Source organism: Protopterus annectens, chromosome 1.part0 (assembly GCF_019279795.1).
Source record: "Protopterus annectens isolate FY-2018-M chromosome 1.part0, PAN1.0, whole genome shotgun sequence".
Lineage (NCBI taxonomy): Eukaryota > Metazoa > Chordata > Ceratodontiformes > Protopteridae > Protopterus > Protopterus annectens.
The window spans coordinates 154,633,727-154,659,004 of record NC_056725.1 but is presented as its reverse complement, the minus strand read 5'-3'; the positions used below and the strand labels follow the sequence as shown (position 1 = coordinate 154,659,004).

Sequence of the window (25,278 nt, the reverse complement as noted above, 5' to 3'; positions counted from 1 at the left end):
AACGGAAGATACGGACTACGATGATGAAGGGTCCCTGCGGTCACGTTCTGATGTCTCCTTCGGAGACATCCTGGAAATGTTCAAGCACAGAGGTTATTAGAAGCCCTCCATCCCTTCGTCTGAGGAGTCTGTGTTCCTGCAGGCTTTTCGCGCTCTGCGTTCTACCTCTAGTGACCCCTGCTTGCCTGAGCTAGTCTTGCAGTGCACTTCGAAGAACCCTAATTCCATTGAGGTGATCTTTCGGAGACCAGACAAAATTCTTTCCTCTCCCGGGGAGAACCCACATGGTCCAAAGGGTTACCAGTTGATGCTGTGGTGGTGGTGGCGGCCATGAACAAGGACTTGGCTGAGGAAAGTCCTGCTGTGTCCACCTGCTCAACAGGGGGAGTCCCAGGTGGTGGACAGACTTGGGAAGTGTATTTTTGCATCAGGGACCTTTGCTGTACTGTCCCTGAATTATTTGGCACACTTTTTTACGAGGCTCCAGAGGGAGTTTATCTCATAACTCTGGGACGCTCGCAGGACAGTTGCTTGACGAGGTCAGGGACAAGTTGGCCTCACAGCTTGCAACCCTGGAATCCATATCCAACTCGTCCTTGAAGTTGCTATCACATGCGACCGAAGGGGTGGGGTAGACCAGCGGGTTCGGGCATTGAGGCATCATGCCTGGATTTGCATTTGTGACCTCACAGATCCCTGAATGCTCCCATAGAAGCTTTGTCTCTTTTTGGCTCCTAAGTGAAGGACATGCTAGCCAGGTGCGAGCCGGACAGAAAGGCTCTTTCTGCTGTAGGCCTATGGTTTACCAGCCCTCAACATACCTCCTCCAGGAATCAGAGGAGTGGAAAAATGTGGCATAAAAAAATTTCAGGGGCTTTTCCGTGCCGCACATAATGATACTCCCAGGTGCAAAGGGAATAACCATTCCTGAAGACAACCCTATAGAGGGAGAAGGTTCCTCGTAACCAAGGCTCCAGAGATTTCTTCTCTGGATAGCCTTATCAGCGCTCCTGAGGAGCAGCCCAATTGCTTACCTCTGGAAGCAGTAGGGGTCTGTTCTCTCTGCACCAAGCTGCCTGGCAATCTATCACCACTGATCGTTGGGTGCAGACTATCATCACCAGAGGTTACGCCATTCCCCTTATTAGCCAAATCTTACAAGAAAACTTCCTGACGTTCCACCCAGTCAAAGGGAAGAAGAGGATTCAGAGATTATAAAGCTCTGTCAAAAAAAATTCATCTAGGTAGTCCCACCAGACCAGTGCGGATCTGGCATTTACTCTAGATTCTTTTTGGTGCCAAAAATGACGGGACTGGAGACCCATGTTGGATCTCAGCAGCTTAAACAAGTCTCACCCAAACCAAATTCCAGATGGTCATGTTTCAGTCCATTCTTCCCTTTTTAAGAGAAGGCGATTGGATGTGCTGTGTAGATCTCCGGGATGAGTATTACCACATCAAGATGGACAAATGCTCCAGGAGTCTACTTTGCTTCCTGCTAGGGGCCAGTCCTTACCTATTCTGTGCCCTGCTATTCTGTTTCTGTACAAGCCCCTAGAGTGTTCATGAAATGCATGGCAGTGGTCAAAGCTCAAGAAGATTCCCGGTGTTTCCATATCTGGACGACTGGCTCCTCACTGCCACCACTGATCTTCTGGTAACAACACTACATTATACTCTGTAGCAAAATTGTTGGGAATAATGATACATTGGGAGAAATCAAACCATATTCCTGCACAACAAATGGAGTTCATTGGAGCAGTGTTAAATACTCAGTCCTGTCCTTTATCACTCCCAGTTCAGACTGTTGAGTGAGGCTTCATCTCTGATATTCTCTCAAACAAAAGTCTCTGCAAGGGAAGTTCTTCAAGCCGTAGGCTCTATGGCAGCTTCAATCCCAGTAGTGCCTGTAGCAAAGCTACATATGCAGATCCTGCAATGGCTCCTTTGTCAGTGGTTCCCAAACTATCACCCCCTCTGTTATTAGATTTGAATAACCAACTCCTGCAAACAGGACCTCCTTTGGTGGATGAGACCAGATGCAGAACTTTGGAGTCTCCCATTTCAATCCCCTCAGTCCACAGCCATTGTGACCACTAATGTTTCCCAGATTGGGTGGGGGGGGGGCATTTCCAAGGAGGGTCTGTCCAGGGCATATTGTCCACCTCAGAGGCCCACCTGCATATCACTGTTCTGGAACCGAGAGCTGTGCTGTTAACATTGTAGGCCTTCCATTCGGCTCTCACTTCTAGGACAGTTGCAGTTCAGTCAGACAATGTCGGTTGTCTGGTATGTCAACATGCAAGGAGGAAGCAAGTCCTACCCCCCCCATGTCGAGAAGCCATGAGAATCTGGCAGTGGGCGATGGCTTCCAACCACTTTCTGATAGCAACGCATATCCTGGGAAGCTCCGTTATTGCGGACGAACTAAGCAGATGTATCCTCATGCCTCACGAGTGGTCTCTCAACCTCGAAGTGGCGTCAGAAATATTCGGCCACTGGTGCCAGCCTCGCTGCTATTTTTTCGCCTCCCCATCAAGTGCAGCAGCTATTTCGCTCTACTTTCCCCGGAGGGGGAGTCAGAGAGACGCTCTGATCCATGATTGGCCCACGGGACTTCTTTATGCTTATCCTCCCATCCCACTGATACCACAATTTCTAAAGAAAGCTCTTCGGTTGAGATGCAAGGTGATCCTCATGCCCTGTTCTGGTCACCAGTTTGGTTCCCCTTCCTTCAGCCTCACCTATTTTACACGCTGTGGATTCTTGACCCTTCTACCAGATCTGATTATTCACCCCCAAGGGTTGAGTTGTCCATATCTCTCCAGTCTCAAGCTGACAGCTTGGTTTCTCCACTTCCACTAGTCGCCAGGCAAGCTGGTCTCTCCTTGCCTGTTCGAGACATCATTCTGGCCTCTCAAGTCATCCACCAGAAGACTGTATCAGGATAAATGGAAAAGGTTCTCCATCTGGTCCAAGGATAACATGCTAGACCCGTATTCGTCTCCAGTAACTGCAGTGCTTCAAAACTTGGCCAAGTTTTTTGATAATGGAGCCTCTGCCTCTATCGTACGAGTACATTTAACGGCAATTTTCAATTTGTACAATGGTATAGATGGCACCCCTCATCTCTTTATACGTTTGCAAGGCTTTCCTCAAGGGGGCCTCTCGTATCAGGCCTCCTGTCAACCTGTGGAACTATGGAACCTCACTCTTGTCCTTCAGTCTTTGACTCAAAAAAATTTTTTAAATCTGCTGTGAAGTGGGACCTAAAGTTTTTGTTTTGGAAATGCTTGTTCTTGGTAGCCATCACATCTGCCAGAAGGATTTCTGAGCTGCAGGCATTATCTCAAGCGGCCCTATCTAGTCTTTCATAAGGGCAGGGTATCTTTAGACGAATCCATCCTTCCTTCTCAAATGCTTGTTCTTGGTAGCCATCACATCTGCCAGAAGGATTTCTGAGCTGCAGGCATCTCAAGTGGCCCTATCTAGTCTTTCATAAGGACAGGGTATCTTTGGACGAATCCATCCTTCCTTCCCAAAGTTGTTTGAGTTCTCCATGAACCAGACCTTTGAACTACCAATGTTCTTTCCGAATTTTGCCAATAGAAGGGAGTACTGCCTTCACTCTTTAGATGTCCATAGACAACTGAGATTCTACCTAGACAGGACCAAACTTACCCGCAAATCGGAACAGCTGTGAATCTTTTTCTCGACCCAGAACGGGAGAGGCTAAGGGACTGCATACGTTTCATCTATTCTCTCTGTAAAATACTTATGCCAAAAGTTAAAGCTCACTCCACTAGATCTATGGCAACATCTGTAGCTTTCTATTCCAGAGCCTCCATGGATGACATCTGCGCAGCAGCTACTTGGGCTAAACTTCGTACCTTTATCAATCATTCGGCTCAATGGTAATTGGGAATATTCTTCCAAAAGGACCGCCCATGGACCTCAAGGTAGCTTGGGGTTCTTCTCCCATCAGTGATGAATAGAAAGAAGATTAACAACATCAGATAAAGAACCATAACTTCTTTATCTGATCATCTTCTTTCATTCATCAATTCCCACCCTCCTTTCCTCTCCAAAGGCTCCTGGGGTTTGCTTTGGATCCAAGTGGTGCCCTAGGGTATTTGCGCAGAAGTGGCCTCTGCTTTACTTTTCCACTAGCAAACTCTATCTGAGGTAACAGGGAGGAGAGCATTCTGGAGTTTTTTTGGCTGGCACAAGCTTGGAAAAAGGCCAACTCTGTTCAGAGTGCTCGGAAACGAACCCATCAGTGTTGAATGAAAGACTAAGAACACCACAGATGGAACGTTATGGTAAGACTTAACTTTTATATATATATATATATATATATATATATATATATATATAAAAGATTCTGACTTCTAGTGCAAAAGATTTTCTAGTCTCAGCAATGTTGCTTATGGCTTTTTTATATGTGCTTTGTATACTGTTTATAGCTGATCTGTGAAGCTGATTTGACTAGATTTCTTTTGATTTTTTTTTTTCTAGCCTCCTAAAACTACGTATGCTGTGGCTAAGTCGAACGAGACTGAGGAGGAGAGGCAGTTCAGACGTGTGTTCCATCAGATTGCAGGAGATGTAAGTATTTAAATCAGAGAACTGTTAAACACAAAGATACAGAAAGCATTTTTGCCAGTGGAATGAGTACTGCTTGACTGTTTATCCAGAGCATCCTGGAGAAAGAGACTCCCTCAGCAGGGGAGAGTTCTGGGTTACATGGATTGCATCCGTATTGTGCCTTCTACAAAACTATACATAAGGAAATTGCAGTAGTACTTCAGGAGTAGATGGTGCCGACACTGTCAATCTTTGAAGACCTGTATTCTCCTCCCCTGTAGGTATAGCTCTTATGGTGGAAAGGCTGTTGTATCTGTGTGGGAACGCCCTTCAGATTGGCACAGGCTACCCAAACCCTAGCCACCTAGTCCTGTGACCAATGTCAGATCACCAAATATACAGGGCACATGGGAATTAAGCATGAGAGTATAACATACATGTGAAAGAAATGGCTGATGCAACAGGTTTGGGTAAAGAGAACCCTTCCAGTCTTTAAAAGTCAGATAACACTGTCTTTTGATGTATCAACAGGCAATGGGGAAGTGTCTCCTGTGCAGCTTAGCAATATAGGCTCAGGAGACTGCATAAGAGTTGCTTAACTCTCGGGGTCTCGTTCCCTCTCTGGAAAACTTGGAGCGAGGAACAGGCTGAGTAAATCGCAGGTAAACCCTTGCAAATGGATATAGATCAGGGAAGTTTTTCTGCATCTGACCAGCAAATGGGGTCTGACAGAATTGTGCTTTTTTTTACTTCACAATTGAATAGGCATTTGAAAATGTTTGCTGCACAACAACTTCCAACAGCTTGGAAATAAATCTTCCACCCTGAATTGACCAGTAAGTTTCTGTTGGCTTTGCTTCCTTATATACTTGATCCTCAAAAGGTTTTGCCGGAATTCAAGTACAGGGCAAAACCATACTGATGGCTCCCTTTTGGCCTAGACAGCACTGGATCTTTTACCTGCCAAGCCTTGCAAGGGGAGACCAAAATTGCTACCTGGTGTGCAAACATGTTAATTCAGAATTAATAATCCCTCGTGCACCTTGGCCCCGACCACAGTAAGACTGACAGCTTGGATGATTTAACCCGCATGCATGTTCTAGTGCAGTTTATCATTATGGCCTATATGGAACTTCAGCTACTTTTCTGAGGCTGCGAGATGGAGTACTGACGCCTCAGTCCTGATATGTGGAGGCATGTGTGGATGATGTAGTCATTCATTCAGTGGAGTGGACGGGTCACTTAACCAAAAGTGCAGCCCATGTTAGTCTAAGACAGGTAGACTTAATATGTAAATGGTAAGAAAAGTAAACTGAGGTGGAAGAGGAGACCGCAACTAAAAACAAAAAAAAAAAGGCCTTAAACTGTCTTGTACCTTCCACTGAAAGGCAGCTAAATGCTTTTCTTGGACGTATGCAGAACGTTTATGCTTAACTGTTGACTATCTGTTGATGGATCTCTCAGTAGGGGGAAGCTCCTGTCAAGATGGTGATCTCTTGAGCTTTAGGAGTAATGCTATCCCAAGACACCCAAGGTGGTGATCCCTTTGTGTGCTATGTTAGCAGGAAGGTGAGCAGTGTGTGCAAGTGAGACATTTTGGGAAAGAGGTCCTGTTTAGTGAAGTAGAGCTTATGTGACTTCATGTGCTTTTTAAGTAGACAATTAGTGTGGTAATCATGCTTTTTTGCAATGGGCGAATAGGTAGGCTGATGAGTCTGAGATGGTGGGCATTCTCCCTTCAGCCGTTTCAAATATGTACTAACCTCCAGGCCTGGGCTCTGGCCTAGCCATCGGAAATGCTGATTTATATTTGAAACTTGCTGAGTCTTAAACATGTGGGCAAATTGTCTTTAAATCTGTGCTGCATTGTGGAGTATGGGGTCATTCTCACAAATGGCTAGCTGGGGAAATCGTTGCGTATTGGCCAGTAATTGAAAACATAAAGGTCGAGATTGATACAGCTCCTTAAAGAAACGAAAATCTAATGGAAAGAAACATTCAAGTCAGATACCTTGAGTTAAATACAATCCGCTAAATAAACTTGGTTACTAAAAACTACAGTAGATCTAAAATGGTATAAAATCCAGTAATATGATGCTATCCAATAAAATAAAAATGCAGAATAATTCACTCGTTCTTTTGTTGACTTCATCAGAGTGAATGCAATTTTAAAAAGTTTATAGCTCATAAGTCACATGACTTGTTTTCCATTTTTTTTTAAATGAAAGTCTCAATTTTTAAACCATATTTTTACATGCTTTTTTCAATAATCATTCATATTCCGAGTACTCTAAGCTGTTTCAGAATTTAATGTTAGTGGGGGGGAAGATTGGTACATTATTTTAAACCCGCACATCTGGTTGAACGTCTGTAATAATGCATCTGCTCATAAATTTTTTTCTCTGCAACGCCATCACTAGAAATAGTCCTGCTTGCTTTTTGTTCCTCTTGCCAAAGTTTCAATGAAAGTCATACAGTGACCAATTGTGCCATACTTTGAGATTCATGCAGAAATTGTGGCATCAGATTTCTGTGCTACTTGGAAGTCAAAAAGTTGAACTGACTAGTTGTTGAAAGCTTGATCATTATATTTATAGGGGGGGAAAGCTGCCAGTACTTGGGACATCCTTTTTGCATATTCAGAACTAAAATGATAAACTTTACAGCATACATCTTGGAGGTAAAGGTCATTCCCCTTTGGCAATGATCACCCTTCACAAATTTTCCTTTAGCTTTGCTTACCAAGTTGAGTCACTGCAGCTAGTCTGTTTAGTATTTTCACTACTGTTAATATGTGATGTTAAGTTGTCAATCTCGCCTTCATTCTTGCTGGATGGGTTTGGAGCTGATCCTCTGCTCCGACTCGGCCACTTACTAAAGCTGGAGAGCTTATTTCACCGGCTCGAGGCAACCCTATATCCCATGATGCTAGGTGATAACTCCTCAGATCTCGTTTGCAAGCCTGCCCCTTTCCTACTTTTTCTTGGGGATCCTGTGGAGTGTTTGGGTGTGTCAGTATCCCTATTAACATTTTATTGTTCATTTATAATTTTCAAGAGTGTGTGTTTTTCTGTTACATTTGTGAACCCTCGACACTTATGTCGAAGGAATCTAAAGAAGCTAAGGTCTCAGGCTTTAAGAAGTGTGACTTGTGCTGTCAGAAAATGTCTGACAGACGGTCACACGTGTTTACTGCCTGGGACCCCTGCACCTGCAGGACTCTTGTTCAGTGTGTCATGCATTCAGTCCAAGAGTCCTGCAGGAGCCTGAGGGCTCCCCGACTAAGTCTGCGTCGGGGAGGCCCTCAACCTGCAAAACCATCGGCTCCAAGTACTAAGCCTTCGGCTGCTGGCTCCTTGTCTGTGCCTAGATTGGCTCCGGCTGGAGCCGATCCCTTTGAGTCACAAGTTCCGGTCTCGGCACCACTCTGTGCCGATACCTCTGAGCCCATGCTTTCGCTGTCTGCTCCGGCTCCATCTAAGAAGAGGTTAAGATCCCCTTCATTGGAGTCCATCCATTCGGCTCCGAGGTCTCCCCTGCTTTTAGAGCGGAGCCATTGGATCCGATCTTCTGTTGTCCAGACTCAGATCACGACCTTGAGAGAGTGGTAAGTAGGCTGTTAAAGTCTCAGGCATTGGCCCAGATTATCTCTAGCCCGTCTTATCAGACGGTGGCTGTTACGACTCCACCTATTTTTCCTCCTTCGACTCTCCAGAGTTCGGAGCTGTGACCGTTGTGGCGTTGGAGCCGATACCTCCCCCTTCGGCTCCTTCGTCTTCCACTCCGATCTCCTCTTTGATACCTTCATTGGATGGATCCAGGCGCCTGATCTCTCTTTTAGGCTCCGAGGGGGCGAGTGGCATCGGACCATTGTCCGACCCCGTTCTCCCTCTCGGAGCGTCTGCGCTGGTGAGCTCTGCCCCGACATCGGCCTAGGAGCCTTCCCTGTCGGTGCGGCCTGGGGTTCCTACCTCTTCTGAGCGGGGACCATCTGGCCTTTCTGATAGGGGAGCCTTCCAGGTGATGAGGAGCGTACTAGCCCCAGGGCTTAGTCAACTGTCAGCTCCATCGGCTCCTCCCACTACAGTGCCTGCTGATGTCTCTTCTGACTCTCTTGCTCCCGGACCCAGAGATCCAACGCCTCAGGTTTCCCCACTGGGAATTTCTTCCTCTTCCGAGGCTTCCCCTGACCTGTCAGCGGAGCCTCCGCGTAAGAGGACATGTAAGAGGAAGCATGTGGACTCCCCTGAGTCTATTACATCTGACACCAACTAGGATGAGTCGGAGGGATCCCCAAAGGTCCCCCTCTGAGGATATGTCTTTCTCAGACATCCTAGAAATCCTGAAGCAGAGGGGGAACTGGTCTTCCCTTAATCCTTCCGAGGACGAGTCTGTGTACCTGGAGGCGTTCGGTTCTCGACCCTCCACCTCCTTGGGGGTGTCTTCCTTTCTTTCCCCTTATGGAAGTAGTGGCTCGGAAGGCGTGGTTGGCCCCGGATTCGGTGGAACCCACCCCTCTGAGGCCATCTAAATTCATTACAGCACCAGTTGACAAGCAATTCCTAACAAAAGGTGTACCGGCGGATGCCATGGTGGTGGCTGCAGCCACCAAGAAGGAACCTAGCTGATCCTTCAGTACCTATCCGTCCTCCTAATAAGGATTCTAGGACCATGGATAGGTACGGTAAGCAGATGTTTTCTTCAGCGACTTTTGCCATGCGGTCGCTGAATTACCTGTGTCACTTCACCCGCCTTCAGAGAGATATTCTCAGAGTTGGGAGAAGTCTTACAGGATCCATCAGCTACTGGGTCCAAGGATAAAATAAACTCACAGCTTGGAAGCCTGAACTCTATTGTTAACTCCTCCATGCGTCTGATTTCATATGCTGCCGATGGAGCGAGTAGGGCCGCAGGCACAGGAGTGACCTTAAGGTGTCACGCCTGGATGCGGCTGTGTAATTTCGCGGACCTTTTCAAGGCATCCTTCACAAATTCCCCTTTTGATGGTTCAGCTTTGTTCGGACCTAAAGTGAAAGACACCTTTACCAGATGCGAGCAAGATGGCAAGACTAGGAGTCCATTTCTCCACCCCTTCAAGACCATACCGTAAGGGTCAGAAGGGTGGGAAAATGTTTCCGCAAATCTCAAGGAGTCACGTCTGATGCAAGAGGTCAGTTTACCCCCAGAGGCAGAGGGGGTCACAACAACAGACGCCGCCCTAGGGGCAGAGGGGGTCCACAAAACCAGGGTAGCAGGGAGCCTCTCTGACAAACCCTTCCAGCATCCCTGAGATGTTGCCCGATTGTCCACCTTCGGAGGCAGTCGGGGGAAGATTGTCGCTGTATCCAATAAGCCTGGCTTTCTCTTACTCAAGACAAATGGGTACAGTCGATCATATCAGAGGGTTACAAAATTCCCTTTATCCAAACCCCAATTCAACAAAAGGGAACCCTTCCAGACGTTCCACCCGGTCTAAGGGAACTAGCAGTATCAGAAATATCAAAACTGCTAGCAAAAAGAGCCATCCAGCCAGTCCCAGCAGACCAACTAGGATCTGGAATCTACTCAAGGTTCTTTTTGGTACCGAAAAAGACAGGGGACTGGAGACCAATATTAAATCTCAGCAAACTGAACAAGTTTGTAAAGAGAACAAGATTCTGGATGGTCACGCTAGAGTCCATTTTGCTCTTTCTGGGCAAGGACAATTTGATGTGCTCTGTGGACCTTCAGGATGTGTACTATCACATCAAAATTCACAGGCGCTCCAGAAGGTTTCTCTGCTTTCGGCTGGGGGCCAGTCACTACTAGTTCAGAGCCCTGCCCTTTGGTCTCACTACAGCCCCCAGAGTGTTCACCAAATGTATGGCAGCGGTTACGGCTCACCTGAGACGGCAAGGATTCCAGGTGTTTCCATATCTAGACGGCTGGCTCCTCACTGCCACCACCAGGCATCAACTTCTCCAAGCCAGAGCTTACACCATTCACATTTGCAGAGGGCTAGGAATCTCTCTAAATTTCGAAAAGTCTGCCTTGTCGCCTTGTCAGTCTATTACCTTTATAGGCACCAACTTGAACACCGTACAACTTTCAGCAAAGTTAACAGACCAAAGAGTCTTAGATATTCAAAACCATGTCCATGTTCTTCAGAGCGACAAAATTCAGGCCAGGTATGTCCTGAAGGTATTGGGTCTTATGGCGGCCGCCATAACACTTCTTCCCCTTGCACGTTTTCACATGCGTCATTTACAGTGGATGCTGTTCGCCCAATGGTCTTTTCAGCAACTACCCATGCACCGCAAGATCATAACTCAAACTTGCAAAAGTCATCTGTCCTGGTGGATATTGTCCCCTCAAGTCCATCAGGGCAGACCCTTTGTTTCTCTTCCCCCGGTCGCCATGGTGACATCGGATGCCTCCCTCATTGGGTGGGGGGGGGGGGGCATTTTCAGGGCAGGATGGTCCATGGCACTTGGCAACCTTTCGAGCGCCACCTGCACATAAATGTCCTAGAGATGAGAGCAGTTAACGTTGCAAGCCCTCCACGACTCTCTTCCCCTAGGAACTATTGCAATTCAAACGGACAATATGTCCGTAGTGTGGTATATCAACAAGCAAGGCGGAACCAAGTCCTATCCCCTGTGTAGAGAGGCACTCTGACTTTGGCAATGGGCGATCTCTCAGCGGTTTCTGATAGCAACGCACATCCCCGGGAAGTCCAACTTCATAGCGGACAGGTTGAGCGGAGCCATACTCATGCCACATGAATGGTCTCTCAAACAATCGGTAGCGGAAGAGATTTTTCAGAAGTGGGGTCTTCTTGCTGCGATCTTTTTGCTACATCCCAAAACAGCAAATGCCCCGATTTCTTCACCCTCTTCCCCCTTCCAGGCCATCTCCTCAGGCGCTCTAGTCCAAGATTGGCCTCTGGGACTTCTCTATGCCTTTCCACCCTTTCCTCTAATTCCACAAGTAATTCAGAAAGCAACCGCCTTGAGAGCCAAGTTGATTCTCATTGCCCCTTATTGGCCTCGACCGATATGGTTTCCATTCCTACATCATCTTTTGGTACAGCCTTGGCATCTGGACCCAGCTCCAGATCTGTTGACCCATAGTCGGGGCAGCTGCACCAATCCCTATATTCTCTCAACCTCACTACTTGGTTGCTCCACTTCCGTCCTTAGCCAGGCTTCCTATGATTTCTAATCCTGTCCGGGATGTCATAGTAGCGTCCCTTAAATCTTCCACCAGAGGGATTTACACTAGTAAATGGAAACGTTTCTCCTCCTGGGCAAAGGCAAGGAATATAGATCCCTTTACTGCCCCAATTCATTCGGTCTTAGACTTCCTAGCCGAAATTTTTCATTCAGGGTCTTCTGCCTCTACAGTAAAGGTTCAGTTGGCAGCCATATTGAATTTTCATACAGGCTTATCGGACCATAACATCATGTCCAATAAGCTTTGCAAAGCCTTCCTTAAAGGTGTATATTTACTTAAGCCTCCGATCAGACCCTCCACCTCAGTGGGATCTTAATTTAGTCTTAACATCCTTAATCCCCCCCCCCCCCTTGAACCTGCGGTCTCCTGTTCATTGAAATTTCTTTCCTGGAAGACACTTTTCCTAGTCGTCATTACTTCTGCTAGGAGAGTATCAGCTTCACGCCCTCTGCATTCGTCCTCCCTACTTAATCTTCCATAAAGACAGAGTTTCTCTAAGGACTAATCCATCCTTCTTACCCAAGTTGACTTCGCAGACGAATTTAAATCAATTGATCTCCCAGTTTTTTCCCAAACTATACTAATAGAGCGGAGCAAAAGCTACATTATCTAGATGTTCACCGCCAGCTCCAGTACTATTTGGATAGAACCAAACAAATAAGGAAGTCTGAACAACTGTTTTTATCGTACGCAGAAAATAAGAAAGGCCTTCTTGTTTCCAAGGTAACCCTATCTAGGTGGCTGTCTTCTGTGATTACATCTATTTATCAACTCAGAGGCAGGGAATTAACTTCAACTAGAGCACTAGCTACATCTTCAGCTTTTCAAGCTAGACTACCAATAGACACTATCTGTGCGGCAGCCACATGGGCCTCTCCTCATACCTTTGTTTCGCATTACAAATTGGACATGGTCTCCAGGGACAGAGCAACATTTGGTTCCACCATTCTTAAGAGTCTGTTCCAATGAGCCACCCAGGATGAAGGTGCTAGGGACGCGGTCCCATCCAGCAAGAATGAAGGCGAGATTGACAACTTAACATTGAGAAGTTATGTACCTACCATAACGTTCCATGTTAGTTGTCTTCTCTCACCTTCTTTCTTGCATCCCACCCACCATCCCCCTAGCCTGGACAGACCGAGAAGATCTTCCCTTCATTGAAGGGTCCTTTTATTCCTTTGTTCACTATCTAGGTGTCCTAGGATATATATATAGGGTAAATAATTATCTTTGGAGGTTTTTATCCTTCCTCCTCCTTCCAGTTGGAGGATTTTGTTTTATTGGCCTATGCTAGGTTTTTCAGCTTCCAAACGAGATCTGGGGAGTTATCGCCTAACATCATGGGATATATAGGGTTACCTCGAGCCGGTGAAATAAGCTCTCGAGCTTTAGTAAGTGGCAGAGTCGGAGCCGAGGATCGGCTCCGAACCCATCCAGCAAGAAAGAAGGCGAGAGAAGACAACTAACATGGAACGTTATGGTAGGTACATAACTTCTCATTATCTGATGGCATCCCATTGCTGAATACAATAACTTTTGGTGAGACTATTGCTCCATAAATGATTAGCAAGTTGCATGAACATATGTAAAAGATGGCCTACATCAGGAAAATAACCATACAGGATATTCTTAGATATTCACCTCAACTCTTTGAGATACTAATCTGTTGTGAATAAAGATGGAAAAGCTATTGTTTGTTTTTCTCAGTTTCATTTTTTCATGATTTAAAATGAAATCCTACAGAGTCACTGCAACATTTATCTGTCACCCCTACCAGCTCCCCCTATTAATTGGCATAAACTCATACCTCTTGACTCTAAACTGGAAAAATGCACTAAATAAGGACCTAGATAACTGTGCGCTTATGTCGTGCACATCGGAACAAACTTAAAAATACACACACCTATATCAAGCCATAATAAGTAAATAATTGACAAGTAAAGTTTGTGGCAGATGAATTTGATAAAATAGTTACAGTAGTCATTAAAAAAATGTTCACATACAGTAAAATCACATCTCGTGTGAATTTACCCTCAGGGCATTTTATTTTAACCCTGTGTCTCTTACCAAATGTAAGTAAACCCTGTTGATGTTAATAAATAATTAAATGGAAATTGTTATTGTATCTAATATTTTTCGCCAAATACACGAGTAAGGAACAGAAAAACAAATGCAGTAATCAGAATTTTTAGAAACACAGAATACATACGTGGTGGTTCTTTAGTACATTAGTATGTGGGGTAAAAGGAGTGCGTTTTCATTTTATTTTACTTTATTATATTTGACTGTATTATACACTTTATTTAGTTTTGCTAAATCTCTGCCACGCTACTAAAATTGCGGACACATATTGAAAAATAAATCTGGTTGTTGGAGGGTAGGCGGCTGAGGCCATGCTACAGGTCCGTGTGGTCGTAGTGGGGCGAATCTATTGTGGGGAAACAAGTCTGCTGTGATTGGAAGAAAGGTGGCCATGCTGGCTATCTAATGATGTCATTTTGGAAATAAATGTCCAATGCTAAATATCGGGAAGAAAGGTTGTAATAGGCTGGTTACAGGGTCTGTGGATATGCGGATAGGCTAATAAGAGCGCAGAGGATGGGCCAGTAGTTTGACGATTGGTTGAAAACATGGGTGCTTGGCCATTTAGGGGAGAAATGCGTTGAGGCGCTAGGTTGGTTAGTGTACAGTGCTAGGGAAGGTTGGATTGGTTGCTAAACTGATTGGCAAGGTTATACTCTCTAGGTTCAGACAATATGCAGGCGGCCAATGGGCCGAGCTTGGAGGGTGTGCATGTGGTTGGGATTACAGGGTATTTTGGCGGGTTATGAGCAAGGACGCTGGATTGCAGGACCTGTGCTGCAAGGTGTGGCTATAAATGCCCTGCACTATGCGGGTGGGAACATGTTTTATTTTAGTTTTTTGTTTTGTTTTATGTTTAGATATATATATATATATATAGATATATAGATATATAGATATATAGATATAGATATAGATATATAGATATATAGAGATAGATAGAGATAGATAGAGATAGATAGAGATAGATAGATAGAGATAGATAGATAGAGATAGATAGATAGAGATAGATAGATAGAGATAGATAGATAGAGATAGATAGATAGAGATAGATAGATAGAGATAGATAGATAGAGATAGATAGATAGAGATAGATAGATAGAGATAGATAGATAGAGATAGATAGATAGAGATAGATAGATAGAGATAGATAGATAGAGATAGATAGATAGAGATAGATAGAGATAGATAGATAGCTAGAGATAGAGAGATAGAGATAGAGATAGAGATAGATAGAGATAGAGATAGATAGAGATAGAGAGATAGATAGAGATAGATATAGATAGAGATAGATAGAGATAGATAGAGATAGATAGATAGAGATAGATAGAGATAGATAGATAGAGATAGATAGATAGAGATAGATAGATAGATAGAGATAGATAGAGATAGATAGATAGAGATAGATAGATAGAGATAGATAGATAGAGATAGATAGATAGAGATAGATAGATATAGATAGAGATAGATAGAGATAGATAGAGATAGATAGATAGAGATAGATAGAGATAGATAGAGATAGATAGAGATAGATAGATAGATAGATAGATAGATAGAGATAGATAGATAGAGATAGATAGATAGAGATAGATAGATAGAGATAGATAGATAGAGATAGATAGATAGATAGAGATAGATAGATAGAGATAGATAGATAGAGATAGATAGATAGAGATAGATAGAGATAGATAGATAGATAGATAGATAGATAGATAGATAGAGATAGATAGAGATAGAGATAGATAGAGATAGATAGAGATAGATAGAGATAGATAGAGATAGATAGAGATAGATAGAGATAGATAGAGATAGATAGAGATAGATAGAGATAGATAGAGATAGATAGAGATAGATAGAGATAGATAGAGATAGATAGAGATAGATAGAGATAGATAGAGATAGATAGAGATAGATAGAGAGAGAATTAGCTGATAAGTAGTGGTTGATGGCAGCTGGTACTACCTTATAGTCTGGGCAGAATGGGGCATAGCTATTGTACCTGTGCCAGCCTTACCCAGGAGTGTCTGTGTTTGTATGTAAATCAAATCTCAACGTTTGTCAGATTCTTGGGGAGGGACACAAAGCACTGGTTGGACAGAGGGGGTGCTGGAGGTATTGGCTTGACCACTCTGCTAAAATCTTAGCCCTCTAGCCGTGCCAGTGGGTAGTCTTATTGGGGATCTGGAGAAAGCGGGAGAAACCAGCCCTAGACTGACTGATCACTGTGTGCTCTTAAGGGAACTTTTACTTTAATGTGTGTGTGTACTTGTCATCCTCCCAATGTGCACGTCCCTCACTGGTGCAAGTGGTGAGGATTGATGCTCATTGATTATTGGGCCAGTGCAGGGGCATCACACGTGTTTCATGAGTAGCAGCTGTATGGAAACTGCATATACGATTGCTCTTTTCATCTAATCATCACCTAGCACTAACTTTAATTATGTTTATGCTTGTTTTATTAAAGTCTGTCACTATAGGTGCTATTGCAGATGTAGTACATGGAGCATGCCGATTATGCTACAGATGGTGAAAAATATAAACTTGCGGTTACATTGCTCATATGCAACAACCTTGCTATAACAAACTTGTTATAGTGAGGTACATAGATAGGAACCTTGCTATTTGTTGAGGTCATAGGATCATAGGAGGCTACTAGGAGATCGAACTGGAGGTCATTTCAAGCCTAACTGTTTCATCCCAATGCAATACCATAGATAGTGTAGTCTGTACACAGGATTAGTTTTAGTAATGACTCCCCATGTCCAGGAGGGTTGTGGGCAGTATCCCCGTTAAGAACTTGCGTGCCCCATCCACTTATCCAGGTTCCTTTTGAACAGTGTCTTTGAGGTGCTCTGCTTTACATGAATTGACAGTCTATTCCAAAGATGTGGCACTCGCTGGTTGACAAATCTGCCCCTCCAGCACATCCTGTTCAAGTTGCAGGCCATATTTGGGTGCCTGGAATAGGTAGCTTTAGTCCCGTTGATTTACAGATGTGCAGCAAATTCATTTAGGTTTAGGTCAGAGATTGCTTTTTAAGCCAGGCATAAGACTCCCCTAAGAAGTCTATAACGATACTGAGTATAGTGACGGGGATTTTAGTTTGTCTGTGTAAGGCATGTGCTGTAGTCCCTTTATTTTCTTAGTTAGAAACCTTTGAGTTCTTTCTAATTGCTGCATGTGCTTTGTATGGTACATGCTGAAAGAGGTGTTGTACTCCATTATTGGCCTGATTAGTGACAAGTATAGCGGGGTTATAACTTCCTTTGCTTTAAAGGCGATGCCTTTGCTAATCAAGTGAGTTACATAGAAAGCCTTCATTACTACAGTAGACACGTGGTGGTCAAAATTAAGGTCGCAGTCTACTTGTACATAGGGTATTGTTAATTTGATAGTGTGAAGGGACATTGTTTTTACTGAAAGTAATGATGATGCATTTCTTTGCATTCAGTTTGAGACCATGACTAAAACACCACTCGTGACTGCGCAAGACCCTCCCGAAGTATAGTGACATAATCTGGGGATTCAATAATTTTACCCACTTTGCAGTCATCCACAAACTTGGTCAACCACAGCCTCTTAGTTTTGACCTGAACTTCTTAGAAGTATATACCAAACAGTAGGGGGACCAACAATGACCCTTGTGGTACCCAGCTGGTGACGAGTCTAATGGTTGGTGTGGAGTCTCCCACGTTGATAGTGTGTGACTAGTTTGTGAGCCAGTTGGCAACCCATCTTACAACAAAGGGGTTTAGATTGTTTGCCAAGTTTATTGGCAATGCCTGAGTGTGAAATTGTCAAAGACCCTTTCCAAGTCTAGGTATGCTGTGTGCACAGATTTTCCCTCAATAGCCCCCTGGTCATGTTTTTGAAGAAATCCACCAGGTTAACAGGCAAGATCTGCCATTGACTAAGCCGAATTGGGTCGGATTCAGGGGTGAGGTAGCCTCTGTCTTTATCTGAGAGGTCCATGATGATGCATTCCATGCCTTTACAGATGTGGCTGGTCAGACTTATGGGTCTATAATTCCTTTGGTCTGTTGCTAAGCCACCTTTGTGGAGGGGAATAACTGTTGCCGTTCTGCATTCTGCAGGGACAAGGCCAGTGGTTAGGCTGTGATTGAATAGGGTTCTTAATGTTGATGCTAGTTCACGTTTTAATTTGTTTAGAAGACAGCCTGGGATGCTATCTGGTCCCATAGAGGCTTTATGTTTTGCCTTGGACAAGGCTTCGGATATGTAGGGTGGGGTGGCATTTGGAGGCAAGGTTCGTGATAAATTTGGAGGGAATAAGGGAGTGACGTTTTCACCACATCTGTCTGCTAGCAGGTTTGCTATCTGTGGGATCAGTGTGTGATACCATTAGTCACTAGTCTGGCACATGCTTGGGTCCTACCTTTTAGGCTATATACATAGCTGTAAAAGGCTGTATGATTATTCTCGACTGTGATTGCTAAGTTTCCCTTAGTGGATTTGACATGTCTTATTTGCATGTTGAGGCTGAGGAGGGTTCTTTTCCATTGTTGGGGCCTTCACCTTAGTTTTCTTAGCAACTTTTTCCATTTGTAAAGTTTGTTGATGTTGGATGTCCACCAGGGCAGCTTTTTCCTACTTGGGGCTCTGGTTTTGATTCTTTTTTATTTTATTTATTTATTTTTTTTTAAAAACAGCTTCACAAATCATGCCTTAGGAAATCTTATGGAAGTCATGTCGTTGCCTCAAAATTGTGAGAAGTACACTAAAGCATTATCTAACTGCATTCGCCGTATATTCCCTTGAAACTAAGCATAAAAATTCTAACCATCTTTTTTGAAATTGCAGTAAAAGGACACCAAATTGCATTTTATTATTTTATTTATTTTTACAGTCTATAAAAAGGTATAAACTGTCTCTCGTGGTTCCGCTGGCCAAAGTCATGCCTTTCCACTCTCGTCTCCATGTCTCTTACGCGGGAACCATTCCTGTCTCTATTAGAGCATGAATTGTACCTAGTATGCTTTATAAAGTTACAAAAGTGATCCATTGTTAAAACACTACTCTCATATGTTGTAATCCAGTTTTTAACATTTTACTGTTCATATTCAACATTCTATTACGGTAAACTGCCGCTTTGTAATAGCTTGGATGTTCTTCATCTCACATTGCTGCAGTCCTTACTTATGGGTAGTCCGCTGTCCTCGGTCGGCCCGAATACCAAAGTATTAGGCTGACGTCGGTCATGGGCGCCTAGATATGACATCAGAGCGTCTGGGTATAAAAGCGCATGACCGACGTCCTATCCTCAGTCTTTTTTGCCGCATGGTCCGATGCAGAAGCAGCGTTGCAAGTGCCGTTCGGCGTTCTGAAATTTTTCGAATTCGGAGTTTCAGACCGATACCAAGTTGGCTAAGTACCCCGTTGGGGAATATTTTTGTTTTTTCTTGCCTCAGTTATTTACCGGATGTCAGAAAAAGTGAATAATTGTATTTTTTGTGGGAAACAGATACCGCATAGGGATTACCACTCGCTTTGTATTCCTTGTTTGGGACCGGAGCACGACGTAGTCGGGTGTTGGTTTTGTGCTAGGTTCAATAAGCGCACTATAAAACTGAGGTTAGATTGCGCTAGGTTAGTCTTTGGCAAGCGGTGTAATTATAATATGCCGTCGGATCCCCCGACGCCCGCTTCCACGAAGAAGCGCAAAGACAAATCTGTAAAGCCTAGGCAGGATGATTCGTCCGTTTCGGACGCCGGTCCTTTGGAAGCTACAGGGGAACAGGTGGACCCGGCTGAAGTTTCTGTTGAGACTCAGGGGGAAACTTTGATTTTGCAAGAGGTGGTCTCTCAGGAGTCGGGTCAGGCTGAAGGGGCCTCTCAGGTTACTATTCTCCCTACTGTGCCTAGGGTGGTTAGGCCTTCTGCTACTATTTCTAAGGCTCCTTCTAAGGGCAGGTCTGTTTTGCCTTCCTCTGGTGTTGGTCCTGGTTCCTCAGGGTCAGTGCCTAAAAAGCATATGCTTAAAATGGCAGAAGATTTGATTACTTTAATTAGAGGTTCTATGCCCCCTCCTGATAAGAGGCCCAGGGTAGAGCCAGCGTTGGAAAGTTTGGAGCAGGCCTCAGATGATTCAGAGTCTTCTGTGGAAGACATTCAAGATTTTCCTCCTTATTCGGATTCTGATGCAGAGGATTCCACTCCTTCTGCTTCTCCTCCTGAGGATTTTTCATTTTCAGAAACTTTACATTCCATGAGGGAACATTTTAAGTGGGAAGGACAGGATTTCTCTGATTCACGGAAAAGGCTAAGGGAATTTTTGTTTTTACCACAGCATAGACCCTTAGCTATACCTCCAGTTTGGATGTTGTTCAAGATGTTTTCTCGGAGGCTTCCCTTAATCCAGATTCTGTGCCTCCTGCGCCAGTCAAACCGGACAGGTATTACAGGGTGCCTGAGGCTCATAAATATCTGTATAAAAGTCCTAGGGCAGACCCAGAAACTATTAGTCAGGGGCCTAAGGGTGTTAGAGCTTTTGTTGTAAAAAATCCGGTTCCTTTAGATAAGGAAGCTAGAGCTTTGGATAGATGGGGTAAGAAGGTGTATACTTCTACGTTAGCAATGAGGGCTTTAAATTGCCAGTTTCATATGTTGAAATATCAGAATTTCCTCCTTTCTCAGCTAAAATCTAAAGTGGATGCTTTAGCAGAGGGTATAGAGTGTAAAGAATTGCAGGATTTGGTTCATGTCTCTGAACAGGTGGGCAAGCATTCTTTGCAGTGTGGCTTTGATGCTTTACAGGCTTCTTCTAGGGTGGCTGCCACTGGTTCAGTTATTCGAAGGCACGCCTGGCTTAAGGATCAGAATTTGTCAGAGCATGTTAAGACTAGAATTCTGGATGCCCCTTTACAGTCTGAAGTTTTGTTTGGTCCTCCTGTGGAGTCTGTATTAAAGAAGATTGAGGACAAGGCTAAGTCTATGCAGACTGTTAAAGATTTTTTGCAGGTGCAACCTCCTAAGTTTAGTAGAAATTGGCCTACTAAAGAATTGGCCTACTAAAGGATGGACGTACCCTTCTTCTGATTCTCAGTCTAGGGGCAGATCTAGACGTGGTAGGGGCAGAGCTCAGAGTTCCTTCAGGCCTAGAACATGGAGTTCGCCTGCACAGTCTGCAGGTGAGGGCAGGGGCCAGTCCTTTCGTAAACAGGCCCAATGACCTGCATTTTCAGCTGCCAGATTCCTCTTGCCTGGCAGCTCCTTTGGGAGGAAAGTTAGCACTTTTCAAGCAAAACTGGCTTTTAGTCACCCAGGACAAATGGGTATTGGACATTATAAACCGAGGCTACAAGTTTTATTTCCATACATTGCCTCCTTTCAAAGGCATGCCAGACGTTCCTCCTCGGCAAAGGATAGAGGCTCACAAACAGATTTCTTTACTTCTTCAAATGGGAGCTATACAGCCAGTTCCTCTGTCAGAAGTGGGCCTAGGATTTTATTCTCGCCTGTTTCTAGTTCCAAAGAAAGGGAACACGTGGAGACCGATTTTGGATTTATCTATCCTCAACACTTATCTGGACATTCCAAAGTTCAAGATGTTGACGTTACAACAGCTTTTACCTCTGCTGGGAAAAGATCACTGGATGGTAACTCTGGATCTCAAAGAGGCTTATCTTCATGTTCCTATCAGGCCCAGTTGCAGGAGGTACCTGCGTTTTCGAGCTGGAACTTTACATTATCAGTTCTCTGCATTGCCCTTTGGCTTATCTACTGCGCCCAGAGTGTTCACAAAGGTCCTGGCTCCAGTGATGGCCTTTTTCAGGTTAAGAGGAATACAGATTTATCCTTATTTGGACGACTGCCTGATTATTGCTCAAGACAAGGACTAACTTCTTCATCTACAGTATGTGATGGTAGTGTTAAGATGCCTAGGGTATTCTGTGAACGAAACAAAGTCCAGTCTAGTACCCTCTCAGGACATGTGCTTTCTGGGTGTGAGACTGAATACAGCTTCCCAGATGGCTTTTTTGACCCTGGACAAAGAAGCCTTTCTCTTTATTTCCATCAAATGTCTCTACAGTCCAGGCTGACTGCAAGGACAGTCCTTCAAGCCTTGGGGTTCATGGCATCTTGTATTCTGGTGCTTCCCAATGCCAAACTGCATATGAGGAAGCTTCAATGGTATCTCAAAAATGTATGGACACAACACTGCCAAGATCTAGACACTGTCATTCAGATAATACCTTGCATTCAGAAGGAATTTTTGTGGTGGGCTCAGGAATGTCACCTAAACAAGGGACTCTCTGTGACCCGACCAGAGGCGAGTCAGATTCTAACGACAGATGCCTCGGACAAGGCTTGGGGAGCACACCTCAATGGAAAATGGGTGCAAGACACGTGGCCTGTCAGACTTCAACATTTGCATATCAACTTGAAGGAGATGTTAGCAGTCCAGTTTGCATTAATGGCTTTCAAGGATTTACTTCACCCAGGGCAGGTGTTGATTCAAACAGACAACACAACTGTCATGTGGTACATCAACAAGCAAGGGGGAACCCATTCATACCCTCTTTGCAGGCAAGCGATGATTTTGTGGGAGACTGCTCTCAGTTTACACCTCAATCTTCAGGCAAGGTTTCTACCAGGAGCACAGAACTCCTTAGCAGATGTGTTGAGCAGACGAATAGTGGATCCTCATGAGTGGAAATTGGATCCTCATGTATTCCAGCAGTTGACAGTGTTATGGGGGACTCCAGACATAGATCTGTTCGCTTCTCCACTAAATTACCAGTTGCCAAAGTTTTGCACAAAAAAGTTTAGTCACACAGCTTGGAAGGTGGATGCTCTATCATTCAGTTGGAGCAATCTTCATGTCTATGCCTTTCCACCTCTGCCTCTCCTCCCCAAGGTACTCTTGAAGGCCAGACAAGACAAGCCATCCATGATTCTGATAGCGCCGGATTGGCCTCGACAGCACTGGTACCCACTTCTGAGGAGTTTAGTAAGGGAGCCTCCATGGCCTCTACCTTTAATTCCGCATCTTTTGTCTCAGGAGGGCAGTCACTTCCTCAATGTCAGGATTCAGTCTCTGCATCTAACAGCTTGGCATATTCTGTTTTAGAACCTGGAGGGTCTCAGCTGCCACAACAAGTTTTGAATGTTATTTTGGAGGCCAGAAGGCCTAGTACAAGGAAAGTTTACGCTGATAAATGGAGGAGATTTTTTATTTGGAGCAAAGAGAAGGACTTTGATGTTTTCAAGCCTAATTTAAGTGCTTCTCTTCAATATCTTACTGAGTTACTGGACAAAGGTTTGTCTTTCTCCTCTATAAAGATTCATGCTGCAGCCATTTCTGCTCACTATGACTGTGACCCTCCTTTATTCTCTCATCCTTTGTTTAAGCAATTTCTTAGAGGGCAAAGAACATAAGACCCCACGTAGAGCTCCTACTCCTGCTTGGGATCTCAATTTTGTGTTGGAAAAACTTACTCTACAACCTTTTGAGCCTGCAGCTACGGCGAGTTAAAGTATTTGTCTTGGAAAACTGCTTTTTTTTTGGCCATTACTTCTGCAAGAAGGGTTTCTGAATTACAGGCCCTTATGGCAGTGGAGCCTTTCCTGATTTTTCATAAGGATAGGGTATCTTTAGCACTAATCCTTCCTTTATGCCTAAAGTGGTTTCTAGTGTGGCCTTAAACCAAACTATTCATTTGCCTACTTTTTATGCAAACCTTCAAAATAAAGGGGAGAAGATTTTGCATACTTTGGATATTCACAGGCAGTTGCGTTATTATTTGAGCAGAACCAAGGAGTTCAGACAGTCTCAGCAGCTGTTTGTTTCTTTTGCTTTGGGTTCTCAGGGTAAACCTGTTTCAAAACAAACTATTTCTAAGTGGATTGGGTTTTGTATTTCTTTCTGTTATTCCCATCATGGTAAGGAGATTCCGGCTGGAATCAGACTTCATTCCACTAGAGCTACTGCCACTTCTACTGCCTTTCTAAGGGGGGTAGCTACAAAAGATATTTTGGAAGCAGCTACTTGGAGTTCAGTACATACTTTTTCTAAACATTACCACCTTCCTCTTTATTCTAAGTCTAGGGCTGGATTTGCCACTGCAATATTACAGGGCATTTTAGCAGCCCCTAATGCTTTATGATTTTGCCATCCTCCCTTTCCCGTTGCTTTGGGATTCTACCCATAAGTAAGGACTGCAGCAATGTGCGTGAGATGAAGAACATAGTACAGTTTTGTACCTACCATAAATGTAGATGTTCGAAGATCCACATTGCTGCAGTCCAATTTACCCTCCGTCCTTCCCCTCTGTAGTTTGACATGGTTTTATGCTTTGGGTGATGGTTGTTTGGCATGTTTTTGGGAGGTATTCTGTTTTTGGCTGTGGCCTTTCTTGTTTGGCCTTCTGACATCTGGGGCAAGAAAAGACTGAGGATATGACGTCGGTCATGCGCTTTTATACCCTGACGCTCTGATGTCAGATCTAGGCGCCCATGACCGACGTCAGCCTAATACTTTGGTATTCGGGCCGACCGAGGACAGCGGACTACCCATAAGTAAGGACTGCAGCAATGTGGATCTTCGAACATCTACATTTATGGTAGGTACAAAACTGTACTTTTCCCAGGCTGTGACCATGCCATGTCATCTCCAGACGAGTCTGTTATCAGGGGAACTGTGGCAAGCCACCACTACCTCTTAGTGAGCAAAAAAGATGTTCTTCATTCCACATTGCTGCAGTCCTAACCATTGGGGTAGTCCGCTGTCCAGTCGGCCCGAATACCAAAGTATATGGCTGACGTCGGTCAAGGCGCATTAGACTGATGTCAGGACGTCAGGGTACTAATGCGCATGACCGACGTCATATCCTCAGTCTTTTTTGCCGCATGGTTCGATGCAGAAGCAGTTTTGCGAGTGCAGGTTGGCGTTCTGAAATTTTCTGAAGTCGGAGTTTCAGACCGAATCAAAGTTGGCTAAGTACCCCGTTGGGGAACATTTTGGTTTTTTCTTGCCTCAGTATTTAACCGGATGTCAGAAAAAGTGAATAACTGTATTTCTTGTGGGAAACAGATACCTCATAGGGATTACCATACTTTGTGTATTCCTTGTTTAGGGCCTGAGCACGACGTTGTTGGATGCCGCTCTTGTGCTAGATTTAACAAACGCACTATTAAGAGAAGGTTAGACTGTGCCAGGTTAGTGTTTGGGAAGCGTTGTAATTATAAAATGCCGTCGGATGCTCCGGCCGCTTCGCAAAAGCGCAAGGACAAAGCAGCAAAGCCTAGGGTTGAAGAACCGGCAGTCCCGGACGTCGGTTCTTTAGAAGGCTCAGTGGAGCCAGAAGTCTTGCCAGGAGTTTCTGTGGAGTCTCAGGCAGAGACTTTACTGTTACAGGATGTGCCCTCTCAGGA

At 44.4% G+C, this 25,278-nt stretch overlaps 1 protein-coding gene across 3 annotated transcripts in view; it reads left to right on the top strand.

Annotated features, from left to right (window-relative positions):
* Positions 1-25,278, top strand: part of CAPNS1 (calpain small subunit 1) — an 855,931-nt gene that overhangs the window by 250,479 nt on the left and 580,174 nt on the right. For all 3 annotated transcript variants that reach the window (XM_044054119.1, XM_044054033.1, XM_044054195.1), the window contains exon 4: positions 4,519-4,608. In XM_044054119.1, coding sequence (XP_043910054.1) covers positions 4,519-4,608 — 90 coding nt within the window. The remainder of the gene's footprint in view (positions 1-4,518; positions 4,609-25,278) is intronic.